Source organism: Heptranchias perlo, chromosome 2, assembly GCF_035084215.1.
Source record: "Heptranchias perlo isolate sHepPer1 chromosome 2, sHepPer1.hap1, whole genome shotgun sequence".
Taxonomy (NCBI): Eukaryota; Metazoa; Chordata; class Chondrichthyes; order Hexanchiformes; family Hexanchidae; genus Heptranchias; species Heptranchias perlo.
In genome coordinates, this window is record NC_090326.1 from 27,713,055 (window position 1) to 27,727,937 (window position 14,883).

The 14,883-nt window shown below is 44.6% G+C and overlaps 1 protein-coding gene across 3 annotated transcripts in view; it reads right to left on the reverse strand.

Annotated features, from left to right (window-relative positions):
* The window catches only part of cdkal1 (CDK5 regulatory subunit associated protein 1-like 1), a 1,005,231-nt gene that overhangs the window by 308,396 nt on the left and 681,952 nt on the right, over positions 1-14,883 (reverse strand). For all 3 annotated transcript variants that reach the window (XM_068001614.1, XM_068001608.1, XM_068001620.1), the window contains exon 10: positions 7,102-7,247. In XM_068001614.1, the coding sequence (XP_067857715.1) occupies positions 7,102-7,247 (146 nt within the window). The remainder of the gene's footprint in view (positions 1-7,101; positions 7,248-14,883) is intronic.

Below are 14,883 nucleotides of genomic sequence, written 5' to 3' on the forward strand. Positions count from 1 at the left end.
CCGTTCATGAAAGGGCGCTATCACAAAAGCCAGTCAAGAATGAGCAAGGCGTGGCAGGTGAGAATGATAACATTTAATTAACATTTGACAAACACCAAATGTAAATGAAAAACATGACCGTTTGTCAGACCCTTGTGCATACCCTTCGTGATCACAATTCCTTAGCCTTTCTCTTCCTACAACTTCGACGTGGTGCATCCCCTGTGGCTGCAGCAGAGGTTGTGGCAGGTTGCTCATGTCCATGGCCGGACTGCTTAGGTGCTTTCGGCCTACACCCTCTGGGTTTTGGAGCCCTTGAGGGCCCTCCAAAGGCTGCTCCACCTGCACCTGTGCAGGGGCAAACTTAGCCACCTGGCGAGGAGGCAGAATTGCGGGTACTGGTTGAGAAGGGGGAAACAGGTGAGACGTGAGAGCGCTTTGAGTGGCGTCCCCACTTCCATGTCCCCTTTCGCCATCATCCCTCTCTTGGAATCGGCCCACATCATTCCTACCACCCTGCTGGAGAACAGTTTGGAGGACATGTATAATGCCTTGGTAGCCCAGTTGCAAAGTTTCTGTCTGCCTGTTTAAGGCGGCAGAATGTTCTTCATCATGAGTCCGAACAGCCGTCATCAGGGCCTGAAAGAACTCATTTGTGAGCCATGCTTGAAGCTCAACAGAGGTTAGCCTTCTCTCCATCGCAGACATTCCCGCACTTACCTGCGGCACTATCTCAGACATTTCAGCAGTTACGTGCGACACTTTCTCAGGCAGTTGCTCACATCTGTGTGACACTATCTCAGACATTCCCTCCCGTACCTGTGCCACTATTCCACTAATGCGGTAGTTGGACTCCTCCATCCTCCGCGCTATTGCGCTGAATGTGCATGGCACCTGTTCCAGCGCCTCGCAAATGTCCTGCTGTCCCTCGATCATTCTCCTTTTAAAGGATGGCTCCTGGGGATTATCATCTGTGTCCAGCTGAGCAGAGCCTCGGGAGGAGTGCGCCCATCGACGCGGACTCTCCACAGCTGCCCCTGCCATCATTGTCTGCTCGTGCTCACTTGTGTGGTGTCTCACCAGGTACCAATCCAACTAGCTGACTACTAGGACCCACTGAGGCTGCGCTGGTGGATGGCTCGCTAAGGTGTGACGGTGTGCCCTCAGCAGCTGGCAGGCCCTCTGAGGACTCGCCCTCTGCCGTCACTGAGGTCGTTGAAGGATCTGTAAGAAAACAGAAGGCAATATTAGGCATCATCACAGATGTGTCATGTTATGATGAGCATACTGAGGTGTTCAACATGCCAAGCATTGTTAACATCAATTCAAGTTGTGCATGATGAATGTTAAAGTTGTGTCACCAGACGTTTGTGGGGTGCCAGTCTCGGCATCCCTGACGGACAGGCACTCGAGGGTGCGGCTGATCTCCAGGGCCTCCTCCTCTGCCTCTGTGAGGACCACTATTTGTTGTGGCCTCCTCCTGTCCTCACCCTCTCTTCCCCTGGAAGGGGAGAAAGTACTGACGTGTGAGTGAGTGATGTTGAAGTGGTCAGCCAATTAATGCATTGCTTTGGGTGAGGCTGACCGTGAAAGTGGGTGAGTATGAGGCAGAGACGTCACGTTGGATGAGGATTGGGGTGAATGGTGGTGGTGAGGTCACAAATGGAGAGGTGAGGAAGTGCTCAGGAAGTGAAGGTAAGCTGAGGATGAGCCTTAAGTGGGTGTGAGGAGTGATGTGATGGAGTAGTCTTGGCAGTGCAGAATGATGTGATGGGGCTGGGGGGTTGATGTGCACCACGGAATGTAGGAGAATCAATAAGTGTACTCACTTTTGCTGACCTAGTTATGTCATTGAAACGCTTCCTGCACTGGACCCAAGTGCGGCAGATGTTGCTGCTGCTGGTGATCTCCTCTGCCACCTTGAGCCAGGCCTTCTTGGTGGCAGAGGCAGGGCACTTCCACTTGGCGGCCGGGTAAAATAGTTCCTCCTCCTCACCCCGGCCAGTAGCACCTGAAGTGAGGCTTCGCTGAATCTTGGAGTAGCCTTGCCCCTGTGCTACTCCATTGTGATAATGATTTTGGAGCAATGGCCCTTTAAATCCAGACGCTCCAGCTGACAGCCTATCATGCGGGTGTACATTCCGAAAACAAGGTTAATGGCCACCAATTAAGTCGCGATCGCGTGGGGAAAGGTAAGTTTTTATTAGTCGGGTTTGCCGCCCGCCCATTGATCCCCCGCTGCCATTCCGCCAACCTTTTAAAATCGAGCCCTATGTATCATTTTGACAGTGCATATTCACTGACTACCTTGTATCCTAACAGTGACTTTGATGTGCTCTCAATTCTTTGAATGCTGAAGGATTCTTTGCTTTTCGAAATATTTATCTTTTTCAAATACAACGCCTGCCAAATTCACATTCTGCTAATTCTAATGGTTCATATTAGAAAGCAAAATTAGAATAATCTTCAAATTAATTCACAGTATATTTGGAATTGAAAAGAAAATCATTATTTTTAAATGTGGTGTTGAGATGGTACTATAGTTACAGGATTAAAGGATTATTCTTACAACTCGTAATTACTTCACAGCATAATCTGAGCCGGGATGAAACCCCCAATGCAAAGTTAGTTATTTTCTCCGCTCCCCCGAACGTGATCGTCAGCCTTGCACATGACTTGATTTAAGGCGTGATTTGGACCAGATCTTCCTTCTCACCAGTTTTCATGATGTAAATGGCCATTAACAGTTGTGTCTTTTTAAAGTCACTGACACAATGATTTGAGGGAAAAATAAAATTGCAAGGCATAATTTGTGTACTAATCTAGTCCTTCTTGTGTGTTCATTTGTGTACTATGCCCACTCCAGAGACTTGAGCACATAATCTAGGCTGTCACTCCAGTGCAGTACTGAGAATGTGCCGCACTGTCGGAGGTGCCGTCTTTCGGATGAGACGTTAAACTGAGGCCTCCATCTGCCCCCTCAGGTGGATGCAAAAAATCCCATGACACTATTTTAAAGAAGAGCAGGGGAGTTCTCCGTGGTGTCCTGGCCAATATTTATCCGTCAACCAAAACCACTGGAAACAGATTATCTGGTCATTATCACATTGCTATTTATGGGACCTTGCAGTGCCCAAATTGGCTGCCGCATTTCCTACATTACAACAGTGACTACCCTTCAAAAGTACTTCATTGGCTGTAAAGCGCTTTGAGATGTCCTGAGGTCTTGAAGGGTGCTATATAAATGCAACTTCTTTCTTCTTATTTCCTGTGTCTCAATCACTCTGGTGTAATCTCTTATTTTTTTCCTTGTTATGCCTTGTAGCAGAAACAAGAGAGTGGCGATAACTGACAGGGCATTCCATAAGCAATTGGAACACTATCTGGGGACAGAAGATCAATTAAGGCTATGTTTAAAACAATAAAGAACAGAAATATTAGCACAGATGTCCCCAATGGCTCAGCCAGTTAAAGCAGCAAGAAACTGAATCACACAGACCAGGAAAGTCCCAACTTTGACCCTGATCTGTACCGAGATCGCTAATCTCAGTTGGTCCAGTATAGCAGTGATAGAACTGCCCCCTGCTGCCTCTGGGATGGGGAAAGGGTGAAGAAAAATGGCCAGGGTTCCTGCTCATCACTAGTTGACTACCCGTGTACATGTGTGGATGGCGGTTAAGTGCAAGTTCAGGTTCTGTTCTAATGACCCCTGTGATTAAATTGCCGATCAATACTTGCTGACTAGGTTCACAAGTGAAACGTTTGCCACTTGAATAATGCGCAGGAGCTGTAATGGAGCAAGAAAAAGAACTTGCATTTATATAGCTCCTTTCACGACCTTGGGACGTCCCAAAGCGCTTTACAACCAATTAAGTATTTTGAAGTGTAGTCATTGTTGTAATGTAGGAAACACGTCAGCCAATTTGTACACAGCAAGCTCCCACAAACAACAATGAAATAAATGACCAGATAATCTATTTTTAGGGGTTGGTTAAGGGATGAATATTGGCCAGGTCACACCAGGGAGAACTCCCCTACTCTTCTTTGAATAGCGCTGTGGGATCTTTTATGTCCACCTGAGAGGGCAGATGAGGCCTCCGTTTAATGAATCATCTAAAAGACGGCATCTCCAACAGAGCAGCGCTCCCTCAGCACTGCACTGAGGTGTCAGCCAAGAAATCAATGCCATTAGGTGCGGAGGAGGAACAGGAAAAAAAGGGGGAGGGAGAAAAATGGCAGGAGGATGAAGGAAAAACAGAAATCAAAATGCTGTAACTAAAAACTAAGTGTTGAAGCCAATCTCTAGTGCAACTTCTGTCAGAGCACAAGTACATGGAAACAAAAATCTTACCCCCGCAAAAAAAAATAACCAGCAATGATTACTTTTGTGCAAAATATTGCACAATTCCATTACAATATGTCAAATATTAGGCCAAACTTCAACCTCAGTTGACATATTTTCAGAAATGCCAGAGGAAAGCAAATAATATCCTATAATATGTTTAAATTCTTATGAACTTGGCTTCTCAATGTAACCAATTTGTGATTATTGAACTGCAATACATAGACTTGTAGCTGCTTTGTAGAATTTGATACCAATCAATATAAACAATACTATTCCTTTGGCGTTGTACACAGGGAGTCAAGGCCAGTGTAATCTTTAAGTGAAGTGGTGTTAGATGGCGCGGGTTAGATGGCATGCAGACAGAATTCAGTACCCATTTTAAATTCATACATTCTACCCCTATTTTTGTGCTTGGATTTTACAGTATTATGTCCAACAGGTGTTTTAGTCACTGGATAATTGTTCAGGAAGGTGAAGAGATTGCCAAAAATTTGTTCCTTCAAAAAGAAATCACTGTCTCAGCACACATACTGCTCCTATAAAATAAAGACAGAGGGTCACTATCACGACGGTTCGGACCGTGATAACATGGTCAGTGGCACTGACTGTTGGAGTAGCAGTACTAAGAGCCAAGTTAGGCAGGCAGGCAGGCTGGCTCCAAAAAAGACTAGTTATAAGTGATTTTCCTTCATAAAACAGCTTATGGAGGAATTCTTCACTCTCAGAAGGACTAATACAACGACAGTAATTTGTATTTATATAGCACTGTTAAAGTGGTAATATGTTCCGAGGCTTTTCACAGGAGCATTGTCAAACAAAATTTGACACCAAGCCATATTAGGAGACATGGAGGATCAAACAGATTTAAGGATCCATTTTCACAGATCACTAAAATGTAGTGGTCAGGTACAAAAATATAATCAAAAAGGCTAATGGAATGTTAGTCTTTATAACTAGAGGGCTAGAATATAAAGGGGGTGAAGTTTTGCTCCAGCTTTACAAAGTTCTGTTCAGACCACATCTGGAGTACTGTGTACAGTTCAGGGCATCACACTTCAGAAAGGATTTTTTGGCCTTGGAAGGAGTGTAGTTCAGATCCACAAGATTATTACCAGGGCTCCAAGGGTTAGATTATGAGGAGAGATTACATAAACTAGGCTTGTATTTGTTGGAATATAGACGGTTAAGGGGTGATTTGATTGAGATTTTTAGGATTTTGAAAGGAACTGATCGGGTAGATAGAGAGAAACTTTTTCTGCTGCTGGGGGGGGGGGGGGTCTGGGACAAGGGGGCACAATCTTAAAATCAGAACCAGGCTATTCAGGAGAGAAGTTAGGAAACATGCAGAGTGGTAGAAGTGTGGAACTCTCTCCCACAAAAAGCAGGAGATGCTAGCTCTACCTGAGATCGATAGATTTTTGCTAGCCAAGGGTATTAGGGATATGGAGCAAAGGCGGGTAAATGGAGTTAGGGTACAGATCAGTCATGATCTCAATGAATGGCGGAACAGGCTGGAGGAGTTGAATGGCTCACTCCTGTTTCTATGTTCCTATATTAGGACAGGTGACCAAAAGCCTGGTCAAAGAGGTAGGTTTTAAGGAGTGTCTTAAAGAAGAGAGAAGTGGAGAAGCAAAGAGGTTTAGGGAGAGAATTCCAGGTCTTAGGTCCTAGGCAGCTGAAGAAACTGGGACAAAAAAGGCTGAATTGAAAATTCAGCTAACCATGTGGGTGGGTTAAGGAAAGCACTTCCCTCAGCATACATTCCAACACTGTGTTTGGACGCAGCTCTTGAAATTCTCCTGGTTTGTCATTGGTAAACTTATTTTTTCTCCTGAAACATGGAGGACAACATGCAGAAATTTAGTGAGAGTTAACAGAGGGGTTAAGGAATTGGGGGAGAAGGCAATACTCCAGAGTCTATGATTAGCAACTGTAAAGTCTCTTTCCTGCTTGTACCCCTTCACATTGTGTTGAATCGGGAATCTGCTCATTTCATTTTTGTAAGCTCCACATAGCCTTCATTAACTGCACTCAACTGATACTCAATTTGTGAAGCAATTACAACTTAACTTACATTTATTTTGTATTTTCCTTCGTTATGTGCCCTGGTTCTCCACTCTGCTCCCATCCCTTCCCACTCCCCCAACAGGAAGAACAAATATGGTGCAAATTGAGGATCTGAAGTTCATTTCTGGGGCCAAAAACAATGTTTTTTTTGGAAGTAACAAACAATCTGATACAGTATATTTCTATCACTTTCTGTTCTGTCAACACAATGTAAAATGCATAGAAATGTGTTCAAAGAAAGAATTGAAGAGTAATTACTCCCTATCAGCCACAATCCGCACACAAGGGTTGAGTTAAGGTGGTAGCTGCATAAGTAGAGTATTATACTGAGACCTAAAAATACACTGCAAAAATTGTTGATTCACTGTTATCAAAACTTGGAAGCTTTTCAGGTCCTAATTAAGGAGGACCAGCTGGAGAAAAACCACATGAAAAGAAACAGCAGCTAAACAGTGAACTTCAAATATACAATATAGCTTAGACATTAAAAATACTGTGCACTTTAGTATTTAAACAAGATTTGAAATGCAATGGTAATCGTGCAAAGACACAGCAAGTATTTAACAGCAAGGAGTGGTTAAAAACCACATCAATCATTTTTATTCAGATACTTAATCTTTATAAAATCCGAATGTGAAGGTGATACTTAGGACGTGTGCTTGACTTTGAAGTAATACTTGTGACAATCAGCTAAATTCGAAGTTACTTACTTTTCCTTCAAGAAGTCTGCTACCCGTTTAAAGTCTGCTATGCAGTACTCTCTTTTCATGTCCATAAGAACGCTATCTGATCCAGTCTGAACTGGCACATGAAGGAAGGAATACACCCTAGGATGAAGGAGGATTTTTGCCATTTCCTGTAGAAAAAAACCAGTATAATCCATCTGTACCATATCAATTAAAACTTTTCGCTTAAATGCATAGAATTCCACACAAGTCACGTGCATTTTAAAAATCCTTCACCTTGAGCACTGTCTATCGTAATGAGGATCAAAATGATGTTCAGTATTTGTATTTAGAGTCCAGGGCTGTGAACAGTAACTGTCAACCTAAAATTGCAGGCTACTTGAGGTTGTGATAAATACAGGCATGATTAATTGTTATGTTTATCACAGGCAAATACTGTTGGATAAACAACATACATTTAAACACAACAATTTCCTCACCAACATAATTCTGAAGGTCACTATGGCTCTTTTTGAACCTGAGGTACTCATTAACTGACCTAAATCAGCGCTCCTGAAAACAATCCTATGGTTTCCAATATCGTCAATAGTACTTTCTTTCTAGTTTTCTTTCCTCATGCTTAATTGTGCTTGTAGAAGCAGCAGTGATTGTTTCTACACTCCTCAGTGGTTGACAACTTAAGCTCCATCATCTCACACACAACCGAGTCATGTTTAGGCTTTTCGATGGTTCCTTTTTAGATTATTTGATTAGCTCTCTTCAACTTTCTGACCTGGATTTAACATCTGGAAAAAATTAGCTACTGTCCACATTGAACCAGACAACATAATTATTCTGTGTCACATGACCAGATTGCTTTTTCCTAAGTAGCTTGATGCTGGAAGCAATGAGCTTGCATCAGGGGTAGCATGAACCTTTCAACTCCACCAACCGCTTTCTTCTGGAATATAATAAAATATTTCAAAAGACAAGTTCTTAAAGTACAGGAGTAATGGTATCAACAAACAATTCTACTGCAGGCCAAACCATAGTCCATAACTTACACGTTATTACCCCGGGTAACATAAAGCTACCATTGATATTATTTGCGCCCCTCTTAATTCTAAACATGACAGTTACTGTCTGATCAACAAATAAAATTATAATCAGAACGTTTAAAGGAAGATGATATGGATTATTGAGCTTTACATGCAGAATTCCTTATCCTTTAAATGTAACAATCTTCCTTATGTTTTTCATGAATAACGCCTACACACTGATAAGTTGGGGAGAAAAAGGCTTGCTAGGTACGCCTGTTACGTCAAGACTTTTCTTAAAGCCAGAACCTCGTGGCCATCCCCATTCTTAGGGCCTACATAGCTTCTTCAGTTCTTTTCTGCCAGTCAGGTTAACTAGAGGGATGGAGGAGTGCAAGGAATCCATTATTTATTTAATTTGAAGATAAGGATAAACACATTTTAACTACATCTGTAGAAAAACGATGACCAAAAAGGTTAAACTGAAGTTCTTTTTGTGTGTGATTCTACCAAAAGAACTTATTACAGGTGTACAAAATAAGTAATACAGCTGAAACTCAAAGCAGCACACACCATGACCATGGGAGGGGAGGCAGAAGAGGAGGGTGGACAATTTCATACATGGAGCAAAGCAGCATTTTAAGAACAAGGAATTGTCTACTCCAACTAATCTACATTTAACCTTCATTTGTTATCCTCTCTCTACATGACAAAAGCATGTCACCCAGAATGGCAACCTTTCTGGAGGAAAAAAGAGTTTGCTTTGGTATTGAGGCTAGCACAACCTTGAATGTGCTGTCATCTCCCAAATTCATGGCTACCTTTCCTGCAACTCCATTTCTGAGCCGCTCTAATCAGGTTTCTGTTCCTGTCACAGCACTGAAACAGCCCTAATCAAAGTCATAAATGACATGCTATTGACTTTTTTTTATTCATTCATGAGATGTGGGCGTTGCTGGGAAGGCCAGCATTTATTGCCCATCCCTAATTACCCTTGAACCGCTGCAGTCCGTATAGTGAAGGTTCTCCCAGTGCTGTTAGGTGGGGAGTTCCAGGATTTTGACCTAGCGACGATGAAGGAACGGAGATATACTTCCAAGTTAGGATATTAGAATCATCGAATCATAGAAGTTTACAACATGGAAACAGGCCCTTCGGCCCAACATGTCCATGTCGCCCAGTTTATACCACTAAGCTCGTCCCAATTGCCTGCACTTGGCCCATATCCCTCCATACCCATCTTACCCATGTAACTGTCCAAATGCTTTTTAAAAGACAAAATCGTACCCGCCTCAACTACTGCCTCTGGCAGCTCGTTCCAGACACTCACCACCCTTTGAGTGAAAAAATTGCCCCTCTGGACCCTTTTGTATCTCTCCCCTCTCACCTTAAATCTATGTCCCCTCGTTATAGACTCCCCTACCTTTGGGAAAAGATTTTGACTATCTACCTTATCTATGCCCCTCATTATTTTATAGACTTCTATAAGATCACCCCTTAACCTCCTACTCTCCAGGGAAATAAGTCCCAGTCTATCCAACCTCTCCCTATAAGTCAAACCATCAAGTCCCGGTAACATCCTAGTAAATCTTTTCTGCACTCTTTCTAGTTTAACAATATCCTTTCTATAGTAGGGTGACCAGAACTGTACACAGTATTCCAAGTGTGGCCTTACTAATGTCTTGTACAACTTCAACAAGACATCCCAACTCCTGTATTCAATGTTCTGACCAATGAAACCAAGCATGCCGAATGCCTTCTTCACCACCCTATCCACCTGTGATTCCACTTTCAAGGAGCTATGAACCTGTACTCCTAGATCTCTTTGTTCTATAACTCTCCCCAACGCCCTACCATTAACGGAGTAGGTCCTGGTCCGATTCGATCTACCAAAATGCATCACCTCACATTTATCTAAATTAAACTCCATCTGCCATTCATCGGCCCACTGGCCCAATTTATCAACATTCCGTTGCAATCCTAGATAACCTTCTTCACTGTCCACAATGCCACAAATCTTGGTGTCATCTGCAAACTTACTAACCATTCCTCCTAAATTCTCATCCAAATCATTAATATAAATAACAAATAACAGCGGACCCAGCAGCGATTCCCTGAGGCACACCGCTGGTCACAGGCCTCCAGTCTGAAAAACAACCCTCCACAACCACCCTCTGTCTTCTGTCGTCAAGCCAATTTTGTATCCAATTGGCTACCTCACCTTGGATCCCGTGAGATTTAACCTTATGTAACAACCTGCCATGCGGTACCTTGTCAAAGGCTTTGCTAAAGTCCATGTAGACCATGTCTACTGCACAGCCCTCATCTATCTTCTTGGTTACCCCTTCAAAAAACTCAATCAAATTCGTGAGACATGATTTTCCTCTCACAAAACCATGCTGACTGTTCCTAATCAGTCCCTGCCTCTCCAAATGCCTGTCGATCCTGTCTCTTAGAATACCCTCTAACAACTTATCCACTACAGATGTCAGGCTCACCGGTCTGTAGTTCCCAGGCTTTTCCCTGCCGCCCTTCTTAAACAAAGGCACAACATTTGCTACCCTCCAATCTTCAGGCACCTCACCTATAGCTGTCGATGATTCAAATATCTCTGCTAGGGGACCCGCAATTTCCTCCCTAACCTCCCATAACGTCCTGGGATACATTTCATCAGGTCCCGGAGATTTATCTACCTTGATGCGCATTAAGACTTCCAGCACCTCCCTCTCTGTAATATGTACACTCCTCAAGACATCACTATTTATTTCCCCAAGTTCCCTAACATCCATGCCTTTCTCAACCGTAAATACCGATGTGAAATATTCATTCAGGATCTCACCCATCTCTTGTGGTTCCGCACATAGATGACCTTGTTGATTCTTAAGAGGCCCTACTCTCTCTCTAGTTACTCTTTTGCCCTTTATGTACTTGTAGAAGCTCTTTGGATTTTCCTTTGCCTTATCTGCCAAAGCAATCTCATGTCCCCTTTTTGCCCTCCTGATTTCTCTCTTAACTCTACTCCGGCAATCTCTATACTCTTCAAGGGATCCACTTGATCCCAGCTGTCTATGCATGTCATATGCCTCCTTCTTCTTTTTGACTCGGGCCTCAATCTCCCGAGTCATCCAAGGTTCCCTACTTCTACCAGCCTTGCCCTTCACTTTATAAGGAATGTGCTTACCCTGAACCCTGGTTAACACACTTTTGAAAGCCGCCCACTTACCAGACGTCCCTTTGCCTGCCAACAGACTCTCCCAATCAACTTCTGAAAGTTCCTGTCTAATACCATCAAAATTGGCCTTTCCCCAATTTAGAATTTTAACTTTTGGGCCAGACCTATCATTCTCCATAGCTATCTTAAAACTAATGGAATTATGATCACTGGTCCCAAAGTGATCCCTCACTAACACTTCTGTCACCTGCCCTTCCTTATTTCCCAAGAGGAGGTCAAGTTTTGCCCCCTCTCTAGTCAGGCCATCCACATACTGAATGAGAAATTCCTCCTGAATACACTCAACAAATTTCTCTCCATCCAAGCCCCTAATGCTATGGCTGTCCCAGTCAATGTTGGGAAAGTTAAAGTCCCCCACTATTACCACCCTATTTTTCTTGCAGCTGTCTGTAATCTCCTTACATATTTGCTCCTCAATTTCCCGTTGACTATTTGGTGGTCTGTAGTACAATCCTATCAAAGTGATCTCTCCCTTCTTATTTTTCAGTTCTACCCATATAGACTCCGTGGGCGAACCCTCGGATATATCCCCTCTCACTACTGCCGTGATGTTCTCCCTAATCAAGAACGCAACTCTCCCTCCTCTCTTACCTCCTGCTCTATCTTTCCTATAGCATCTGTACCCTGGAACATTGAGCTGCCAGTCCTACCCCTCCCTTAGCCATGTTTCAGTAATAGCTATAACATCCCAGTCCCATGTACCCATCCATGCCCTGAGTTCATCTGCCTTGCCCATCAGACTTCTTGCATTGTGTGACTTGGAGGGGAATGTGCAGGTGGTGTTGTTCCCATGTGCCTGCTACCCTTGTCCTTCTAGGTGGTAGAGGTCGCAGGTTTGGGAGGTACTGTCGAAGAAGCCTTGACAAGATGCTGCAGTGCATCCTATAGATGGTATGCACGACAGCCACGGTGCACTGGTGGTGGAGGGAGTGAATGTTTAAGGTGGTGGATAGGGGTGCCAATTAAGTGGGCTGCTTTGTCCTGGATGGTGTTGAGCTTCTTGAGTGTTGTTGGAGCTGCAATCATCCAGGCAATTGGAGAGTATTCCATCACACTCCTGACTTGTGCCTTGTAGATGTTGGAAAGTCAGGTGAGTCACTCGCTGCAGAATACTCAGCCTCTGACCTGCTCTTGTAGCCACAGTATTTATGCTCTGAGGAACTCCTGCAGCGATGTCCTGGGGCTGAGAAGATTGGCCTCCAACAACCGCTACCATCTTCCTTTGTGCTAGGTATGACTCCAGCCACTGGAGAATTTTCCCACTAATTCCCATTGACTTCAATTTTACTAGGGCTCCTTGATGCCACACTCGGTCAAATGTTGCCTTGATGTCAAGGGCAGTCACCCTCACCTCACCTTTGGAATTCAGTTCTTTCGTCCGTGTTTGGACCAAGACTGTAATGAGGTCTGGAGCCGAGTGATCCTGACGGAACCCAAACTGAGCAGGTTATTGATGAGTAAGTGCCGCTTGATAGCACTGTCGAGAACACCTTCCATCACTTTGCTGATTATTGAGAATAGACTGATGGGATGGTAATTGGCCAGATTGGATTTGTCCTGTTTTTTGTGGACTGTGACCATGGTTCACTATCCTTCCTCATCGTTCTCGACCTGCCTGCAGTCTTTGACACGGTTGACCACACCATCCTCCTCCAAAGCCTTTCCTCCGTCGTCCAGCTAGATGCGACTGCCCATGCCTGGTTCCATTCCTACCTATCCAGTCTGAGCCAGAGAATCTTCCCACTCCCGCACTGATTTCTCTGGACTCTCCCAAGGATCTAGCCTCAGCCTCCTCCTATTTCTCACCTACTCAGTGACGTAATCTGAAAACATCAGGTTCCACATTTAGGCTGACGACACCCAGCTCTACCTCACAACCACCTCTCTCGACCCTTCCACAGCCTCTGTGCTTGTCAGACTGCTCGTCTGACATCCAGACCTGGATGAGCCAAAATTTCCTCCAATTAAACATTGGGAAATCCGAAGCCATTGTGTTTGGTCTCCGCCACAAACTCCGCTCCCTGGACACCGATTGGATCCCCCTCCCAGGCCACTGTCTCAGACTGAACCAGACTGTTTGCAACCTTGGCGTCCTATTTGACCCTGAGCTGAGCTTCTGACCCCATATCCTCTTCTTCACCAAGACTGCCTACTTCCACCTCTGTAATACTTCTTTACCTCCAGACTCGACTATTTCAATCAAAAGCAAAATACTGCGGATGCTAGAAATCTGAAATAAAAACAGAAAATGCTGGAGAAGCTCAGCAAGTCAGGCAGCATCTGTGGAGAAAGAAACAGAGTTAACGTTTCAGGTCGAAGACCTTTCATCAGAACTGGAAGGTGTTAAAAGAGTTCAAGTTTTTGAGCAAGGACAGAGCCAGGGAAAGTGGGGGGGAGGGAAAATTGGGGGGGGGAAGGGAGGGGAGGAAAAAACAAAAGGGAAGGTCTGTGATAAGGTAGAGGGCACGAGTGATTAAGTGACAAAAGGGATGAAAGTGCAAGGCAAGGAAGGTGGTAATGGGACAGGTTAAGAAACAAAAGATTGATCAGGAGTAGCTGTAAATGGCAGCAGCAGAACCATTGCTAGCATTAGCTGACCGAAAAAATGGGAGCAGCGGTTATGATCTGGAGTTAATGAAATCAATGTTGAGTCTGGAAGGTTGTTAAGTACCTAATCAAAAGATGAGGTGCTGTTCCTTGAGCTTACGTTGAGCTTCATTGGAACCGTGTAAGAGGCCGAGGACAGAGATCAGAGTGGGAGCATGACGGGGAATTAAAATGGCAAGTGACCGGAAGGTCAGGGTCATGCTTGCGGACAGGGCAAAGGTATTCAGCAAAGCAATCACCCAGTCTGCGTTTGGTCTTCCCAATGTAGATGAGATCGCATTGTGTGCAGCGGATACAGTATACTAAACTGAAAGAAGTACAAGTAAACCACTGTTTCACCTGGAAGTAGTGTTTGGGGCCCTGGACGTTGGGAAGGGAGGAGGTGAAGGGGCAGGTGTTGCACATCCTGCGTTCGCAAGGGAAGGTGCTGTGTGGAGGAGAGCGGATGTTGGGGGTGATGGAAGAGTGGTCCAGGGTGTCGCGGAGGGAGCGGTCCCTTTGGAATGCTGAAAGGGGACGGGAGGGGAAGATGTGTTTGGTGGTGGGATTGGGCTGGAGGTGGCGGAAATGGCCACCTCCAGCAGAGGATGATGTGGTGAATGTGGTGGCTGGGGACAATGGGGGAACCTATCATGATTTTGGGGGGGGGGGGGGGCAGGAGGGAAGGGGTGTGGGCAGAAGTATGGGAAATAGGACGGACACGGTCGAGGGCCCTGTCAATGACAGTGGGGGGGAATTCTCGATTGAGGAAAAAGGAATTCTAACTATTCCAATGCTGTCATGGCCAGCCTCCCATCTTCCACTTAAGCTCAGCCAAAACTCTGTTGCCGGTATCTTAACTTGTACCAAGTTCTGTTCACCATCATCTCTGTGTTTGCACGTTGGCTCCCGGTCCACCAAAGCCCCGATTTTAAAATTCTCGATTTGTGTTCAAATCCTTCCACGGTTTTG